Genomic DNA, 16,573 nt, shown 5'->3' with positions numbered 1-16,573 from the left:
GTTTGCCATTGGGTGGCCATCTTGGAAGTGGTTTTAACGGAGAGCGACGGAGAAATCGGGGAACGTAGCCGTTGGTGAGCGGCTCGTTCACGCGGCAGTAATATTATTAAAACGCCAATATAACCAAACAGTTGTTTAGAAATGAAGACAGAGAGCAGTCGAATAAGCGCATTTTGCTGTTAATAACGGATATTTGGAATAGTTCCAGGGCCCTGTTGAGTGCAGGGTTGTTTTTTTTTCCTTTAGTACAACCGGACATCCGAAATGTAAACCAGACAGCTAACGGCTACCACAACGGTTTATTATCTTTCGAGGGGTTCGTGAGGTTTTTGAAACCTGTTTTTCACACCAGCTAATGGCTCGAAACTGGGGTTGGATTACAACATTTTCAACAGAGGGACACGAGCTGTAGACTGACCATTATTCCAGTCTGAAGTTGTCTCCAGAGTTTGAATCGCTTAGCGCTGTAATGGTGCCACGGTGGGCAGTGTAACGTTAGTCCACACCGATTGTCCGTGCCTCGTCGAGCTACATTTACCAAATCTGCTGCTAAAATTCGTATTTGCACCACCAGTACGATGTCAACAAGAACTGCACTTCCCTCAGTCAACGAGCGGAAAGCGGAAAAAGTAAGTATCCGATTTCATCCCAATTCATTCGGGTACTTAGTGTACTTTTTAATGTGTACTTTTAACTACACGCCTGTTACTCTAGACGTGGTGTTTTACCTTGATTTTAAATGATACATCTATATCCCAAAATACGCGATTACATTGACTTTAGTTAGTAACCCTCATCTCGTATAGATGTTATTTAAAAGCATGATCTCCAAATCATTTCAACATTTGTGTTGCTTTTGATTGTATCACAATATGTGACTTTAGTTAACAAACCTTATAACCTCATATAGATGTTATTTTGAAGAAAAAATCTTCTGTCCACACCAAGCATGATTTCCAAATCTTGTCAACATTTGTATTGCTTTTTGATTGTGTCACAATATGTGACTTTAGTTAGCAAACCTCATAATCTCATATATATGTTATTTTAAAGGGAAAATCCTGTCCTCACCAAGCATGATTTCCAGATCTTTTTAACATTTGCACTATCAAAACACCCTTATCATTTTTAAAAGTAATACAAATATAAATATAGCTTATGAATATTTATATGTAAGGATTTTGTGTCATGCTGCTGATGGAAAACGGATCACTGTCATGCTTTATATAATAAATCGACAGTACACTATTTACAGGATGCAATGTAAAAGGTGTATGTGTACATGTTTTTTAATCTGTATTCTTTGATCAGTGTGTTGTTTCGGTTTTTTTTTTGTTAGTGTACCTATTACACCACGTACATTGATTCTGATACGCATATATACAGAAATATGATCAACAGAAGTGTAGTACAGTACAGTGCAGATCAACAGCCAGTTAAAGTGGTCAGAACTGTTCTGCTTTGTCACTGTGTAACAAGCCTGCAAGGGCTTTTTTGTGCTGACTGTGCATGTAAAGCCAGTTTTCTTTATTGTATCAGTCCTGAGACACAGATGGGTCTCCAGCATGAGTACTTGCATGGGGGGCTGCGGAATCGGCGACTAGGAAGAGGCGGAGGCTCTTATTGTCCTTACTGGCTGCAGTAACGAGTGCTTGAATTAACATTTTGCCTTGGATCTGTGTATTAATGTCAGATCTGTCTTACACACTAGAATTGTGCTAATGCGCATTGGCGTGTGTACACGGGGCTGAATGACGTGTTGATGTACTGTGGTGCGTTCACTGCTCTGTGAGTCACGACTATGCAGGTGAATTCACGCTGCTGCAGTACACATACACTTACAGCCTTATACATCCTGCAAAAAATCTGAAAATGTCTGTCATCTGTGCGTCACAGGCTTGTCCACGTGTGTATAGGATCTGTGTATGATGTGCAGGTCATTAGAGTATCACTGACTTCAGTCATTGGAGACTTAGCATAGTTATTGCCCTCAATGACTCAATTTGCTGTGATAGGATGTGATGTTGTCATGTGTGTATAACATTTAAACCAAGGGTAATAAGGTATTATGTTATGAAATAAGGTCTTCCTTGAAAATTATAAACTTCACTCAAACAGCAGCGGTTAGTAAGAAATGCATCAATTCATGCTGCGTCAAAAACGACAAATCGGCAGAGAATGGCTGCAGACTAGCACCTGCACCTTCCAACGTGTGTACAAAAACATACCGCCTTTTTACACCAGCCAAAAGTGGATTCTTAGGCTGCATTCACATGATGTGTGGTAAAACCGCTTTTCACTGGCTTTGCCATTGGTTTGCCATCTCACAAAACTATGAACTGTTTGTCAACCTTTAATCTAACTTAAAATGTAACATGTCTTTGTGAAAAAATACTACATAGTAACCAGAAAACTGTAAAACGGGGAGATAGGATTTGCACTTTAAATAACCAATGTACTAATCATAGAATCTGTTGTGGCTTTGTTGGTTTTCAATAAGCTTTAATGTGCTCTTTGATTAAATCAATAAATAAAGTTTCATTAAACTATTGTTTTTAAAAGAATGTGAATAAACAGTCAGTATTGTGTATTTTTTCCATGCTTACAAAAAACGTAAACGCTACTGTAAGCGGCAGTAAGTGCTTATGCTTGGAGTTAACAAAGCTTAAAACGCATATTGTGTGAAAGCAGGCTTACTGACAGCGATACTGAAAGCACACTATGCCCTATTGGTTACTCCACTACTTCTGTTGCCACCTTGACTAGATTTGTTTTTCAATGTGGAGAAACGCTACCCAAATTTGTCATGCTTAGATATGGGCAATTGTGTCTGTTAAGCAACCAACCAGGCCAGTAGTATAGCTGAGACTTAAATGGGAGAACTTGAACCTTCTACGATGGTGGGCTAGCATTTTAGATTGCAGTTTGTTTATTACTTAATTATAAATAGTGAATTTTTTTTAAAAATTGTTTTAAATTAATCTACCAGCTCTACAGATTTTCAGATCCAGTATGTAAATACTCTTATAGCAGGGCTTGACAAACGGGGGTTTGTGGTGGTATGTGTATTACAGTGGTGTAAGTGTCAAAAAAGTATACAAAACACTATTCAGATTTGTTGATTAAAATGTTTATCGGGGAAAAAAATCCTATTTATTTCAGAAGCTTCACTTAATGTTAGTCTTCTTAAATAATAAAGGGTGACCTAAGGCAGAATTTGGTTTTAAATTGTTTATCTGACATAAAAGGTTGTAAATCTCTGTATTAAAATAAAGCAATAAGCCACGAGAGGCCGTGCATTACTGTGATTTTAGCACGGGGATGACGTTTTTGGCACGACGCGAAGCGGTGTTTATTGTGTATAAACTTAGAATAAAGCATTCTTCCGCGACGCAAAATAGTTCGATTAACAGTGTTGCTAGGCAACATGAGGGCGAAAATAACATTAATTTTTTCTATTCAGTGGCATATTAATATGGAATGATGTGAGGTGGTCCTAGGTGTGCGTTTATCGGGGATTTTACAACGGCTTCGAACGCGGCTCAGCCAATCAGATTTTAGGACCGGAACTATCCGTTTTATAACATTCGATAAGCACCATCTGAAACACAATGTTGTTCCATGTATTATTCATTTATAGAGGTGAAAAAAGGAGGTGTGGGTTAGCGTAAGTGTTAATTGGGTACATTGCCTGTTACACAAATTTTAGCACTGATGTCTCTCTTGGGTATAACATACAAGTAGCGATGAGTCCCCACATAAAAACAGAGACCATTTTATAGAGATATTGCCAACCTATACTTCATCAAAGCCAAGTTTTGTTTTATGTTAGTATTGCAAAGTCCCCATATTTTAATCACTTTATTTTTTGGCTATTGATGCTTTTGGGTGGCACGGTGGCTCAGTGGGTAGCACTGTCGCCTCACAGCAAGAAGGTCCTGGGTTTGATTCCCAATGGAGCAGTCTGGGTCCTTTCTGTGTGGAGTCTGCATGTTCTCTCAGAGTCTGCGTGGGTTTCCGCCGGGTGCTCCGGTTTCCTCCTACAGTACAAAGACGTGCAAGTGAGATAAATTTTTTGGAGATAAAAAATTGTCCGTGACTGTTTGACATTAAACTTGTGATTGAATCTTGTGTTACGAGTAACTACCATTTCTGTCATGAATGTAACCAAAGTGTATAAAGCTTGATGTTAAATCCTAATAAATAAATAAATTGATGCCTTTAATTATTTTTTCATTTGTACGTTTTACTAAAACCATGCTTTCTTTTGAGTGAATCTTGCAGTTTAGATCAGCCTGTGGGGTTAAGTCTGAAACAGACACAGCTTGTGTGTCTGGTTTAGTTTAAACTGTACACACTGTAGTGCCAGCTTGTTGTGAAGACAGTGGAGTGTTGTGCTAGTGTCATTAGATTCACCAATGTTCTATCAGTTATCATCTTGCAAGAATAAGTGAAACTCATCATTTTCATTATGTCATCCTGTTGATTGTTACAACAAGGTACATTTTGTAATATAACAAATCTGTTGCATAGTGTAATATTGTAATATACATTGCTTTTTTGTAATTGCCTAGAAGATAAAAAAAAGATCTGATTTGTTGGAAATTTACCTAATTGGCTCTTACATTGGAGATGAAATAGTTTAGATGCAGATTTACAAAATGAGGAGTGGTTTGCATCTGTTTCTCTCATAATGGTTTCCCCAGAGGTGCTTTTATATTTAGCTTCAAAACATGTCATGATTATGATATATTTAAAATTAACTTGTGCATATTCGTTGCCATAACGTTCACTTGACTCATTGTTCAACAGACGTCTCTCACTGATATGACCAGCTTATATTGGATCACTTGTCTGTGATAGGATAACTGGACAAAATATACACACAGCACAGGTATAATAACTTAATGTAAAGCATGTTTATATTTTGTTTTCACAGCACACATCCAGTGGTCATGGGCGTGCAGATGGGACTTCTCGGTCTGCTAGGTCGAGTGGCAGGAATCGGAATTCAGGCAGTTCAGGCTCAGAAGAGGTTCACCCCCATGTTGGGAATTACCGACTCCTGAAAACCATCGGAAAAGGCAACTTTGCCAAGGTCAAACTGGCACGTCACATCCTCACTGGCAGAGAGGTAAATGATCAAGAGTGATTTCCTGTCACACAGATTTTTATCTTGTCTGAAATGTTTTTAGCAATGTTTTAGTTGCATGCAAGTTATAATTTTACATTTAAAAAAAATTTATGACAGTAAAGGAATTTGGTCCTAAATAACAAGTAAACTGAATAATATGGAAAACTAGAGTTCTATTATTAAGCAAAGTAGTTGTGATGATTATTCTAACTGCAACCATGCAGAACAGTGCAATGTGTTCACAAGCACTTGTGGTGAGATCCCACCAACAGGGGTCTGAGAACAGACAAGCCACAAACCATGACAGGTTGTTGAACAGACAAGGCGCTTTGATGCCGGAGGACGTAAAGGCTGTGGCGTCTGGTACTGACCAACAGAAGGGCCACTGTGGCTCAAATTACAGATAATTTTAGTACTGGGGATTGGTAGGAATGTGTCACAACACAAAGTGCATCAAATTGTGTGCATTGGTCTGCACAGTTGTAGGTCAATCAAAGTAGCCATGCTAACTCCTATCCACCATTGAAAACATCTACAATGAGCATGTAGGGATCGGAACTGTACATTGAGCAATCTAAGAAGGTACAGTGGTCTGATGAATCCTGTGAAGATCATGTGGATAGCCAGGCACATATTCATCGTTGACTTGTTGAGAAGATGGCACCAATATGTAGTATAGGATTGTCCACCTCACAACATACAGAAGTGGAAGGACCTGTTGCCCTTGTACAAGTTACCACAGGACGTCTTGAGATGTCTGACACATACATACTCAAGACTTCTGACGTTTTTACTGACCAATTTAATTGTGTGTTTTTTAAATATAAACAAATTTAGAGAAGAACCATGCACTCAAAAAAATGATACATGGTTACCACTGTTGCATCACCCTTTCTATTAATTACACTTTTTAATGATGTAACTAAATCTCTTAATTGGTGTCTGTATGATTTTGGTTTTGGCTTAAATAATAATGACCTAAATTAATTATGGTCTTCCTAGAAGAGGCTTATGCAGAAGTATGAGCACCCCTTGTCAAATTCCACTTTTGCATATTTTATGCTGTGTTGTTTTTTCCATTATAAAATGTGCAGAAGTTTTTTGTAAAGTGTATGTTAGTTTGTATCCACATTTAATATAATGTAAATGTTGTTTATATAGGTGGCCGTTAAAATTATTGACAAGACCCAACTGAATCCTACCAGCCTCCAAAAGGTGAGTTATATGACTGATTTAACATTAAAATGCTTTATTGCCCATGTTTGACTAGATGTATTTTGAAATGAACAAGATTTTTGCCCTAATTAGATTAGGCCCTATTAAATTCACAGAAAAAATGTGCTTAATTTCATGGACCTCATTTTTCAAAAATCACAGGTTTTTACAGAAAAGGGCCACATTTCATGGTGGTCATTAAATTACACTCATTAAATGAATAAATAGAAGCTACAATGGACTACATAGCCTACCTTAATAATTGAATGTAAACCTAGAACATCGTACGTGTTTTGATACACCCCCCCCCCTTCTGTGTCCACATAATCGGTTGGGAGTTTTCCAAACTCAGTTATCTGAGAAGTGTTTTCAGCTGCTTTACACCTCCACATCTTGGACATTTTGACTAAGCGATTGCTAACTGAATTGCAGTAGTATTGCTAGGACCGCCTCATAGTGCAAACATGAGGCCCTTGAACGCTATTAAAATTAAAAACGTTAAATCATTGTGCTCAAACCTTAAATTTTGAATTTTACAGCAAATTGCATATTACACAGGAAGTGGCTCATTTCATTTTGAATTAAATAGGGCTTTACTTATAAGACCAGCAAGATTGCATCCCTAATTTAAAAATAGGATTACTCATCTCAGGAAGGAATGGTGCTGAAGCATTGTTTAAGGATGTGAGGAACATTTTCCATAAAGCTTTTTTTGGGTGCACATATTTAAAAATAATATAGTGACTGAAATGAATCATGAACATAATCTTAAATAAACACATTCTTTGTTTAAAGGTGCAGTGAATTTTAGTTACAGTTCAATAGTACTTCAGGACTATCATAATCTTTTCATGATATCTGGGTTGAAGTAAATACAGATTAAATTGTGGCAATATGTCGTGATTTAATAGATTTTTTTGTCTTATTTTATGCAAATGACTCATGACACTGTTTAGTAAAAAATGTCAGTGATTGATTCAGGCATAGTCAAACAATCAAAGTCAGTAAAGATTCAAAGATATCTTAAAACTTCCCTCAACAACATTAGTTAATATCAGCTCTGCAGAGTCTTACTGTTATATTGGGACATCAGGGAAAATATCTGAATCATGTTAGCTGAAAAAAAGACTTTTACACACAAGTGCTTAAATACAGTTGTAGCACGCTCTTTCGACATGGGTTTGCTCACTCAAAGCTCACTGGAGCACCAGGTTTTTCCTTCATTGATGCACAATGTGTCCATTTGGAGAATAATGTGCTATTAAATATATAATGTGAAGGTTCACCCAGACACTGAACACAAGGCAGGAATACCCTAGACAGAGTCCATCTTGTTTGAATTATTGTGTATACTTGTTTGAATTAAAAGTGTGATTTTTACCTTCATTTTTTACTTGTAAACGAAATGTAACTCTAGTCCAAAACATAAGTGAGCTTGGCATGTCTAGAAATCCCACAAAATGTATACTTTAGCATTTTTATATATTGATAATAAAATATAAAGACTTTACTGGCACCACTGTAGTTTGACAGGTTATCAGATAAGAATAGATTATGATGTAGCTAATATTAATTGACAGATCAGCTTTTGAGTTTATGTTTGATATTTAGCAGACATTTTATCAAAAGTAACTTGGACTGCATTGCAAGGAGTTAAGGGTCTTGTTCAGGGGCTCAGGTCTAGCACCACCAAGTTGCTACTGTTGGGCTTAAATCAGCAACCTAAATAAAGTCTGCATACTTGACCTGGCTCAGTTTTACTCCAGATGCTCCTCCTGGTGCAGTCCGCAACCAGCACTGAAAGCACACTGACGAGAGCACCTCTCACTGGTTTAGCTGTCCAGCCACCTTCCTCAGACATAGCCGGTCATGTCTGCGTAGACGCACAACTGGCCGATAACACTGCTGAGATTTTAAACCCTGGATTTCAGTGGTGGTGGGTTAGCCCATTTGGTCTAATTCCAATACACAGAAAATAACCTTAAGTACATATAAAAATTGTACACATGTTTATTATTTAAAAAATCACAACCAGATTGCAGAAGTAATCACAGTAATGTGCCTATTTAAAAATCACGAAAGGCTGTTGACAGATGGGAGGGGCTAACAGAGCAAGGGCAAATGGACACATAGGCTGCAGATAGCAGTGAGCTAAGAATGAATAACAGGATGGATTTTGAGAGGAGCTGAGGAGAGAGACAGAAGGGCCAATGTCGTAGGTGTTAAGAGAATCAGAAAAAAAGTGCATGAGAAAAAATAAAGTAAAGAGATGCTAGCTGGAGAGAAAGAGAAAAGGAAGGCATGAAACCAGTCCCCATTCAAGCATGCATTCAGAAACCATGGCTTTTATTATTAGTTGTATGTAAGAGAGTGCAGCAGCTACCAGTTTATTTTCTATAACATTATGGATTAGCATTCTGTGTATGTTCTGCCTTGCTTGCCTGCTGGTACTGAGCCAGCTCTATTTATCCTGAGGGAATTGATGTTTAATTCTGTAGCAATAAACTATCCATCTATCTATCTATCTATCTATCTATCTATCTATCTATCTATCTATCTATCTATCTATCTATCTATCTATCTATCTATCTATCTATCTATCTATCTACCTACCTACCTACCTACCTACCTACCTACCTACCTACCTACCTACCCACCCACCCATCTAAACAGAATTAAACACTACACATTGTTTTGTATTTTCCGATTTTTTTTTTTACTTGTTTTGTACTCATCTTGCATTTTTATTACTTTTCTTTTATAGTCTTCAAAACTGAAATTTTTTTTATTTACCCCAAAATATTGTCAATAATAATATTGTCAATAACAAAGGGCAGTTGTAGCTTAGTGGTTAAGGTATTGGACTAGTAATCTGAAGGTTGCTGGTTCAAGCCCCACCACTACCAGGTTGGGCCCTTGAGTAAGGCCCTTAACCCTCAATTGCTTAGATTGTATACTGCCACAACTTTGGATAAAAGCGTCTGCTAAATGCCTAAAATGTAAATGTAATAATACTATTTAACATGGGGAATTTGATTGGTTAATTCGGAACACACCTCATCCTCAATTATAAGAGGGTGTGTATACTTATGTAACCACATTATTTTTTATTTTTTTCCATCGAAACAATTTGTTTGTTTATTATAGGTCACATTAAAGGTGGAAATCAATCTGAAATGATTTATCTTGCTCTCATTTTTTATTTATTAATTTTTTTTACAAAAACCTCAATGTGTAGATTTTTATATCCACTGTAGCAATGTCCTTGCTTTTTAGGAGTCATCCAAGGCTTGTGTGTCTGTAAGAGCGTCTGAGAAGTTTGACAGTGAAAGATTGTGTAATTGTGTGTGGGAGTGCAGGATCTGTTCCTGCAGTTGTCCCTCAAATGAAGTGAGTTTTCATGCCGCAGTGTTCTTTAGCCACCATGAAGGTGTGAAGATGGCGAATTAGAATGAGAAATGGAGGGAAGCTCGAGAAAGATGGATTGACAAAGCGAGTTTCAAAGAGAAAAGAAAAACTGATTTTTAAAAAAACTGGTGAAAGCTGAATATTCCCTGTAGGCTACGGAATCAAGATCCTTTACAATCTCACGCTTCTTATTGTGAACAAGAAATATGTTTGTACTTGGCTTAGATTTTTTATAAATGTTTTAGAATCTAGTACAAGCATCAGTGTTGTTTTTAACGTTGTCTTAACACATCCAACATGTGAGTGTTCTGATACATTTTTGAAGGAAAAGTGTTCATGGTTTTGATATTCAGGAAAGGCATTCATAGCCATATTTGATTCTATGAACAGAAGGTAACTTTGGGATGTCAGATGTACAGTGAGGAAAATAAGTATTTGATCCCCTGCTGATTTTGTAAGTTTACCCCCTTACAAAGACTTGAACAGTCTATTATTTTTATGGAAGGTTTATTTTAACAGAGAGAGACAGAATATCAACAAAAAATCCAGAAAAAAACATTAAATAAAAGTTATAAATTAATTTGTATTTAATTAAGGGAAATAAGTATTTGATCCCTTACCAACCAGCAAGAATTCGGACCCCCACAGACCGGTTATGTGCCCATGAGGCACACAAATTAGTCCTGTCCCTGTATAAAAGACTCCTGTCACAGAATCAGTTTCTTCCATTCAAATCTCTCGACCACCATGGACAAGACCAAAGAGCTATCAAAGGACGTCAGGGACAAGATTGTAGACCTGCACAAGGCTGGAATGGGTCACAAGACCATCAGCAAGAAGCTTGGTGTGAAAGAGACCACTTGGCACGATAATTCGATAATTTGCCCTCGCTCTGGAGCTCCATGCAAGATCTCACCTGGTGGGGTAAGAATGATTCTGAGAAAGGTGAGGTCAGTCCAGAATTACACGGGAGGAGCTTGTCAATGATCTCAAGGGAGCTGGGAGCACAGTCACCAAGAAAACCATTAGTAACACACTTCGCCGTAATGGATTGAGATCCTGCAGTGCCCGCAAAGTCCCTTTGCTCAAGAAGGCTCATGTACAGGCCCGTCTGAAGTTTGCCAATGAACACCTGAATGATTCAGAGAAAGCTTGGGGGAATGTGATATGGTCAGATGAGACCAAAATTGAGCTCTTTGGCATCAACTCCACTCGCCGTATTTGGAGGCAGAGAAATGCCCGGTGGGGATGGTGTTCTTGGGGTCATATCCAGCATTTCTCTGCTCCCAGCTCCCTTGAGATCATTGACAAGCTCCTCCCGTGTAATTCTGGGCTGACCTCACCTTTCTCAGAATCATTCTTACCCCACCAGGTGAGATCTTGCATGGAGCTCCAGAGTGAGGGTGATTGACTGTGATCTTGTATTTCTTCCATTTTCGAATGATCGCACCAACAGTGGTCTCTTTCTCACCAAGCTTCTTGCTGATGGTCTTGTAGCCCATTCCAGCCTTGTGCAGGTCTACAATCTTGTCCCTGACGTCCTTTGATAGCTCTTTGGTCTTGCCCATGGTGGTCGAGAGATTTGAATGGAAGAAACTGATTCTGTGACAGGAGTCTTTTATACAGGGACAGGACTAATTTGTGTGCCTCATGGGCACATAACCGGTCTGTGGGGGTCAGAATTCTTGCTGGTTGGTAGGGGATCAAATACTTATTTCCCTTAATTAAATACAAATTAATTTATAACTTTTATTTAATGTTTTTTTCCTGGATTTTTTGTTGATATTCTGTCTTTCTCTGTTAAAATAAACCTTCCATAAAAATTATAGACTGTTCAAGTCTTTGTATAAGGGGGTAAACTTACAAAATCAGCAGGGGATCAAATACTTATTTTCCCCACTGTATGTAAGTACATGAGGAAACATTGTCCTCTATTCAGTCAGTGTTTGTCATATAAATGGTGGATTACAATACAAAGCTCATCTCCAAAAATGTTGGGACATTTTGTAAACTGCAATAAAAAAAAAAGAATCTGTGATGAATTAATTTTCTTGAATTCTCTTGAATCTATATTACTAAGAAAAGTAGAAAGAAAAGATTTGGTGTTTTTATTGATCAACTTTGTTGTGTTTTGTCAATATAAACATGTATTTTATGTCACAACACACTCCAACATACACATGACATAATGACAGATAAAGATGTTAAGAAAAATGGTCTGATTAGGTTTGGGGATTTCATAAAATGCTGTTTGCAGTGTGTTTTAGTGTGATTTCCCAAATCATACTTGATGACATCTTTGAACCCAGTCTGCTGTCTCAAACAGCCACTGCTGTCATCCCCAGATGAACTTGTAGATACACATTTGCAGGTTACATTTACATGCTTGTGTTGTTCCAATCACCTATTCAAAGTGAGGCAGAATTTATTGCACAATGTCATAAGCTAGTGCATGCCATGTACCTAGTCTTCATTTAGGTTGTTTCCAAATATGATTGTGTATACTGGCAATATATCCACATATTAAGTATATAATGTTACATTAGCTCTGAAATTATAGTCTTGCTCTGTTTTTTTTGCAAATTTTCTTTTTTGCCCAATTAAAATATGTGTGTGTTCCTTCTGGATTGGTCATGAACACTCATGAAAGTCAGTCTGTACTCTTTGGGGTTGTGTGGCTGGCAGTGTCACAGAATACATTGCAAGAATAGATGAAAGAATACATTTCATTGTGTTTTAGTACATTTTCCAACCTTATATGACACTTAAGATGGAAAAAGACATGACAGTTATTTGAAACATACCTCTTCATACACCAGGAACTACTTTAAGAAATGCAACCTAAACCTTTTAAAATGGCACTCAGTTTTCTGAATTTAACATTACTTTTTGGACAGGCAAAAAGCATTCAGCAAGGAAGAGTGGGTGGGAATTTCTAAAACAGAAAGTCTCCTAGCAGACTAACATAAAGCATTTGCGAGCTGTAATATCTGCCAAGTAGTGGGTGGGTTAACAAGTACTGACTTAGTAATTGTGCCGTGTGCAAGGGTTTGGACACTACTGTTTTTTTCGTTATTTATTTCTATTTTAAATTCACCAAATGGAAGGTACCAGTGCATTCACATTCACAATAATAATCATGATTTGCTACAGAGGTTATTTACTACTTTTTATTTTAAATATAATTAAAATATGTGGACAGGAGTTCCCAGACGTTTGCATACAACTGTTCCTGTAGATCATTCTGTTAGCTTGGTTTGTTTGAGAGGAACAGAATGTGTCAAATGTCTCAGAAGTGTCTCTAGCACTTACTCAGTGTCTTCAGCACCCTCTCCAAGATAAAACTAGTGATGAGACCATTTTTGTGTAACTTTTGTCAAATTCTGAGGTTTTGCGAAGTGTCTCATTTTTTTTGTTTTTTTTTGTTCCACAGCTATTCAGAGAAGTCAGAATAATGAAGATTTTAAATCACCCAAATATTGGTAAGTTATTGGAAATCTTTTGTATTTATTTAACACAATAACATGATCTGTTTGGGTAGAATAAGTAGCTGTAGCAGACACATCAGATATACACACTGTATTTTTTAAACACTTAACACTAGCTGTTTCAAATGCTTTTTGAAATCCTGTCTCTGTGATTGAGGGAGCATGAAATATTTCCTTGGAGACATTTCCGTTCTGGTGCTGTCAGAGGGTAACGGCTGTAATGATAGATGTGCAGTACAAAGCTTTTCTCCTTGTTTAAAAATTTGTAGTGTCTTCAACATTCCTAATGGTCAGCTCAGACTGTGTGTATTGCTAAATGTTAAACATTACATTTGGCTATTTTCTGATAGTGGAAAATGATGTATAATGCCAGAGGTTTTAGTCATAGTGCACCCTTCAAAGTTATTTCCAAGAAGAAAGTCAGAAAAAATGAAGCAGCTGGTGTAAAGGTATGCTAGCATAACCATCCAACTACAGTGGCACCTTGTAAATCAACGTCCCCTAAACTTAAAATCTTTGAAACTCGACGCCCTTCATCGAGAAATGTGTACCCTTAAACTCGTCGTTTTCCAGCGGTGCAGTACAACGTCATCAAAGTACGACGAATCTGCATTTGTGTGGAATAACCATCAAACTCACTCTGAAAGCTCCACTAGTATCTGTGTTTAGCTGGATTCTCACTGTTTCACTTTTAAACTTGTTACAGCTCGAGGTTCTGAGATATTGTAAGAATCAGCTTTTCCGAGAGAGTCTAAAACGCTTATCATTAAAAAAAGCTTAATGTGACTTAATGTATTAAAAGAACGACATAGAAGCACTAAACTTCTCTTAATTATTACTGCTTATAAGTTCTCTCCACTAATTAAGAAACATTAGAAAACAATAAAGAAGAATAAAGGTAAAGTGCAGGTTTTATTGCAATTGTATTGATTTTTTAACTTTTGTTAATTGTATTTTAGTGTTTTATATTATATTTGTGTTATTTTTAGTGTATAAGTTTCAAAAACAACCCCGTTATTTTACATTAGCCTAAAATATATGTAGTTCCACGGGACCATGGAACGCATTAACAGGTTCCCCCATACATCCTTATGGGTAAAAAATACTTTAAAACTCACCCCTTTTAAACTCAACGCCACTCCCAGAACCAATTGACGATGAGTTTCAAGGTATTGCTGTAGTCTGCAGTACATTACACTTGGGGATTTAAAAACATTTTTATTACAAACCAATATAATTGCAAGAAATTTGCATAAATAATTAGCTGCATGGTCTTATTTCTTTTTTCTGTTCTTAATCTTAATGCAGTAAAATTGTTTGAGGTGATTGAGACTGAGAAGACTCTGTTTCTTGTGATGGAGTATGCCAGTGGAGGTAAGCACATGTGCATGTATTTGACTGTCTTTTGTGTGTAATACTGTTTATTATTTTTTATTGGTTTAATTGATTCTGTTTTGTGTGCAGGTGAAGTGTTTGACTACCTTGTTGCTCATGGCAGGATGAAGGAGAAAGAGGCCAGAGCAAAATTTAGACAGGTATAGTGGTAAAATCTGACTAAAATAGGCTTAAAATATATACTCTTATGCACTTAGAGACTAGTCTGTTGTTTTTTTTCCCATTGTTTTTTTTCCTGTCAACATTTGTTTACTTGATCTGGTATTTTAGAACGAGCCACATAATTTATTATTTACTCTGCATTGTCCACATTTTTACATGCACACTATCAATCCCCCTTTATTTCCCAGTATAGTCATTTTCCATTATCTGATTGAGGAGAACCGGATGACCACACACCCCCTCTGACACCAGTTTGTGGCTGCTTCTTATCATCTGCCCGTGTTGGGTTCCCACACAGAGCTGCATTGCATACAGAGAGCTACGCTAAACAACATTTGACCCTTCCCCCTCATACTCACAGGCACTCAGCCTGATCGTATATTGCAGCAGCGGGAAGACTCCGTCTGACCCTCCCTCCCTTGAACATTACCAATTGTGTTAGTGTGGATGCCCGGACAGGCTGGTGGCTCTACTGAGATTTGAACCTGCAAGTTTGAACACGCCACAGAACTGTGCTGAATTCCGAACAGTTTTCAGTTTTTTGTATGTGGGCCTTAGATAAGGGAAAAGTAAACAAATTACTAGTGCAATTTGTATCCCAGGCACCTGAAAGAAAGCAGAATTTAGTTCTAGGCTAGGAGTTGTTTTTTTTTCTTTTTTCTTTCACATGCCCAGTCTACAAAATGTCACTTGATAACCTGCCAATGTAGCGATCAGTACTGTCAGTTTAAAAATAAAATATTTATTTAATTATGCTTCTTGCAACCAAAAACATTAATCCTGTCAACCATACAAGACAAGTAGATAATAATTTGCTAAGGACAAGGGGGAACCAGAGTATCTGGATGAAACTCACATGGACATAGTGAGAATATGCAAATCTACTTACAGATTTATCTCTGATACTGCTGTCCAACCTGCTGTGCCAACATGACACCCAAACCAAAACATGCATGTTCTTCTTTACATTTCTCACTTAGATTTCTAACTCAGTAAATACTCAAAGGAAATCTTTTATGTCAAAGCCACAGGGCAGCACGGTGGCTAAGTGGGTAGCACTGTCGTCTCACAGCAAGAAGGTCCTGGGTTCGATCCCCAGGTGTGGCGGTCCAGGTCCTTTCTCTGTGGAACTTGCATGTTTTCCCCTTGTCTCTGCGTAGGTTTCCTCCGGGTTCTCCGGTGTCCTCCCACAGTCCAAAGACATGCAAGTGAGGTGAATTGGAGACATTAAATCGTTCATGACTGTGTTTGATTTAACCTTGTGAACTGATGAATTTTGTGTAATGAGTAACTACCGTTCCTGTCATGAAACATGTTGAAGCCACACTTTATTCATGTGTTTTGTAAATCTCAATAGAAATGCATTTTTTAATATGACACAAGCATATGTAGTGATGTCCTTTCCAAGCATATTGTAATTTTTGGTATAGAAAAATATTCATCTTCATAGCAGCTTTCATAACTTAAAAAAAAGTTCATTTTCATATACTTCCTGATGTTAATATGTCTCTCTTTATTTTTTTTTAGATTGTGTCCGCTGTGCAGTACTGTCACCAGAAACACATTGTTCATAGAGATTTGAAGGTAAGCCTGTGTGCATGTGTATGCATCTTACATACTACATTTTCAGCATTTAGCAGATGCTTTTATCCAAAGCGACTTACAGTACTGTGACAGTATACTGTCTGAGCAATTGAGGGTTAAGGGCCTTGCTCGAGGGCCCAACAGTGGTAACATGGCAGTGGTGGGGCTTGAACAATCAACCTTTCGA

At 37.5% G+C, this 16,573-nt stretch overlaps 1 protein-coding gene across 4 annotated transcripts in view; it reads left to right on the top strand.

The window, feature by feature from the left end:
* Positions 1-16,573, top strand: part of mark3a (MAP/microtubule affinity-regulating kinase 3a) — a 32,825-nt gene continuing 16,252 nt past the window's right edge. For 2 of the 4 annotated variants that reach the window (XM_062996122.1, XM_062996121.1), the window contains exons 1-7: positions 1-629; positions 4,940-5,134; positions 6,296-6,349; positions 13,191-13,239; positions 14,554-14,619; positions 14,710-14,780; positions 16,330-16,386. In XM_062996122.1, the coding sequence (XP_062852192.1) occupies positions 579-629; positions 4,940-5,134; positions 6,296-6,349; positions 13,191-13,239; positions 14,554-14,619; positions 14,710-14,780; positions 16,330-16,386 (543 nt within the window). In that variant the 5' untranslated portion in view covers positions 1-578. The remainder of the gene's footprint in view (positions 630-4,939; positions 5,135-6,295; positions 6,350-13,190; positions 13,240-14,553; positions 14,620-14,709; positions 14,781-16,329; positions 16,387-16,573) is intronic. The other 2 variants (XM_062996120.1, XM_062996118.1) reach the window with 1 other exon arrangement.

Source organism: Trichomycterus rosablanca, chromosome 5 (genome assembly GCF_030014385.1).
Source record: "Trichomycterus rosablanca isolate fTriRos1 chromosome 5, fTriRos1.hap1, whole genome shotgun sequence".
NCBI classification, from domain to species: Eukaryota; Metazoa; Chordata; class Actinopteri; order Siluriformes; family Trichomycteridae; genus Trichomycterus; species Trichomycterus rosablanca.
This window is presented reverse-complemented; position numbering and strand designations above follow the sequence as displayed.